Source organism: Anopheles marshallii, chromosome 2 (assembly GCF_943734725.1).
Source record: "Anopheles marshallii chromosome 2, idAnoMarsDA_429_01, whole genome shotgun sequence".
Classification (NCBI taxonomy): Eukaryota; Metazoa; Arthropoda; class Insecta; order Diptera; family Culicidae; genus Anopheles; species Anopheles marshallii.
Genome location: NC_071326.1, coordinates 54,806,877 through 54,809,364, shown reverse-complemented (window position 1 = coordinate 54,809,364; position 2,488 = coordinate 54,806,877). Strand labels below are relative to the sequence as shown.

Sequence of the window (2,488 nt, the reverse complement as noted above, 5' to 3'; positions counted from 1 at the left end):
ATGAATTCTGCAGCTTATATAACAATAATTTTGGGATGTAAGTGTTTACAAATCAATTAAACATTAACAATAGGTTAGCATATATCTGCTATGCAAAAACTCAAATTATTTTTCAGTTTAAAAGTTCAGTGAGTGGATACATAAATATTTATGAAGGTGTATAAATGTGTGTTATTGCTTCAACATTATCCATCTATATTCATGCCATCCAGTCTTTAATAATGAAGTCATATTGGAGGAATTGCTGTAATTGCAATTGTTTTGCGTTATATTATTTTGTATTATACTTCAGATCGGCTTGCTGCCCTGGCCGTTGTCATATACAACGATATCGATAATCGATAGTACAATTTTGACCCATAAAATATATAATTAAAAATTAATGTTATTTTGTTAAAAGCATGAAAAATCACATTCATTCTAAGCTGTTCAAAGTTCATGTATCCAAAGACTTGTCATGAAATGTCATCAAACGTCCATAGCATATCGTTTAATTTGCATGTACTTCTGCTCGATCATACAACTCGTTCATGCCTATAATATTACGGTGTATTACTAAACTTAATACGTAATATACTACATAGAACCGCCCCTTGCTGATTTTTTATCTCCAATATACTAAAAATCCTAGTCCCAAATTCTGAAAACGCTTGAAAAATCGAATTCCTTTGAGAGCTTAACATTAAATGCTAATAACACAAAATAATATGATCGGAAATTCTAGCTTTACTACAGCAATATAGTAATTTTAGTGCTCTAAGAATAAGAAAATAATAGAAACTTTTACCATCAACTCATATTAGCACTATGATGATGAAACATAGAGCGTATGTGAATACAATTCAATAACGTTAACTTTTACATAAAATATGCTAATATACTTAAAATAGAATATTGATTTTTATTGACGTTGTAGTTTATGGAAGTTATTTACAAATTGAAATAGAAATAAAAATAGAATTAGCGAATAAATGGAACCTATACCTAAGCTTCTCAACTACGGTACATTTATTACGAACCAATCTAAAATCCCAATGGCGTCCAACCATTTCTACAAAAACTAATTGAGGAAGAAACGATAATAGAATAATTGTGTTCTGATAATTTGAGCAAGTAATGTTTAAGTTTTATAAATGTTAATTAAGCTGCTTTAGTAATGTTAATGCTAATGTTAATGTAAAATTAAGCTGCTAATTCCAGTTAAAATCAGTAGCTTTATGTAAAATTTATTCGTGTTAATCGGAGAAGCTACACAAACATGTCTTGGTTGGAAATCAGCTCGTCACGATACTTTACCGGTTTGTTCGTTTGATACATTTTTTTTCTACGGTATACGAATCAATTAAAGGTGTCATAAAATTTATTTCATTTATCTAATTGACAATTGTATATCTCTGCTTTGGTTAAACCACGGTCGTATCTCGATCATAAATCAAATGTAGTCAAGATTATCGCACAATTTAGCACTCAGTTTCAGCGTATTTTTTTATTTCGTCACTAACAGGTTGTGTATTGTGGGTTGCCTGCTCGTTCCCAGTAGCACTGTCCTGCGATTCGTGTGGTCGGGAATGCGCATCTGCATGTGGTACAAGACACTTCCGGACGTGTTGTTTTAATTACCTTCGCAAACGCAGTTCACCACCACCACGAGAGTCTGTCGGAACCGATAAACGGTTGGAGCCATGGTACGGAACAAAGGCAGAAGAACCGAAGCCACAAGAAAACTATCGGAACTTCAATAATTACCTACTCAAAAATAGTGAGGGAGACATGGATTTCGAATACATACCGATCGTTTCGACAAATCATCTTACACCTGGAAGATCTCGAACTGTAACACGAACTAGCTTACAAAGAAGCCCTCCCGTTAGTACACCGGAACATGAAGAGATTAATGAAAAGTCCTCTGAAGAGCCGCAATCAGGATCATTGCAATTACTCTACGAAGCGTAAATGATACTATGATGATGGGCAAAGCGACCTTTATGACTTTTTTCACTTCTATGTTATAATTATATCTGTTCTATTCTGATGATCGGCAGTTTAGATTATAATATCACCATACTTGTAGGTTTCATTTAACACTCGACCACAAACATGCATTTAGGCTGGGTAGATGTAAGCTTGCGGTCGAGATTCAAATTTAATTAATTCACATATATGCTCACAATTTTCATCATTTCTTAGTTTAACCTTCAAACATATTCCACAAAATGAAAATTGTATCTCGCTTGTATCGCTTTATGAAACACCAGAAATTTTAATTCGATTGAAACCTTACAAAAACAGTCTTGATACATCCTTCTAAAATATTCAATTAACCTTAAAAATCGATTATCCTAGTAACCCGTACTCGTCATTCCCTAATCAACCGTCCCAACTAAAGCACATTCACATTGCGACAAATGGGTTTGCTTTATAACCGTTTACTCCGTGGGATTTCTCAATTTAGCGTACTTCAAAGCACAAACATATAGATACGGCAAAA

The 2,488-nt window shown here is 33.4% G+C and overlaps 1 protein-coding gene across 1 annotated transcript; it reads left to right on the top strand.

Moving 5' to 3' along the window:
• On the top strand, positions 1-1,953 carry LOC128707331 (uncharacterized). The gene is made up of 2 exons (XM_053802283.1): positions 1-37; positions 1,505-1,953. The coding sequence occupies exons 1-2, from the start codon at positions 1-3 to the stop codon at positions 1,951-1,953; spliced, it is 486 nt and encodes a 161-aa protein (XP_053658258.1).
• Positions 1,954-2,488: the final 535 nt, after the last annotated feature.

What these genes read in the sequence shown, in the direction of transcription:
- LOC128707331 (XM_053802283.1), top strand. Translation starts at nt 1, where the DNA reads ATGAATTCTGCAGCTTATATAACAATAATTTTGGGAT. An exon ending in TATAACAATAATTTTGGGAT is followed by an intron (nt 38 to 1,504) that starts GTAAGTGTTTAC and finishes CGTCACTAACAG; the next exon opens with GTTGTGTATTGTGGGTTGCC.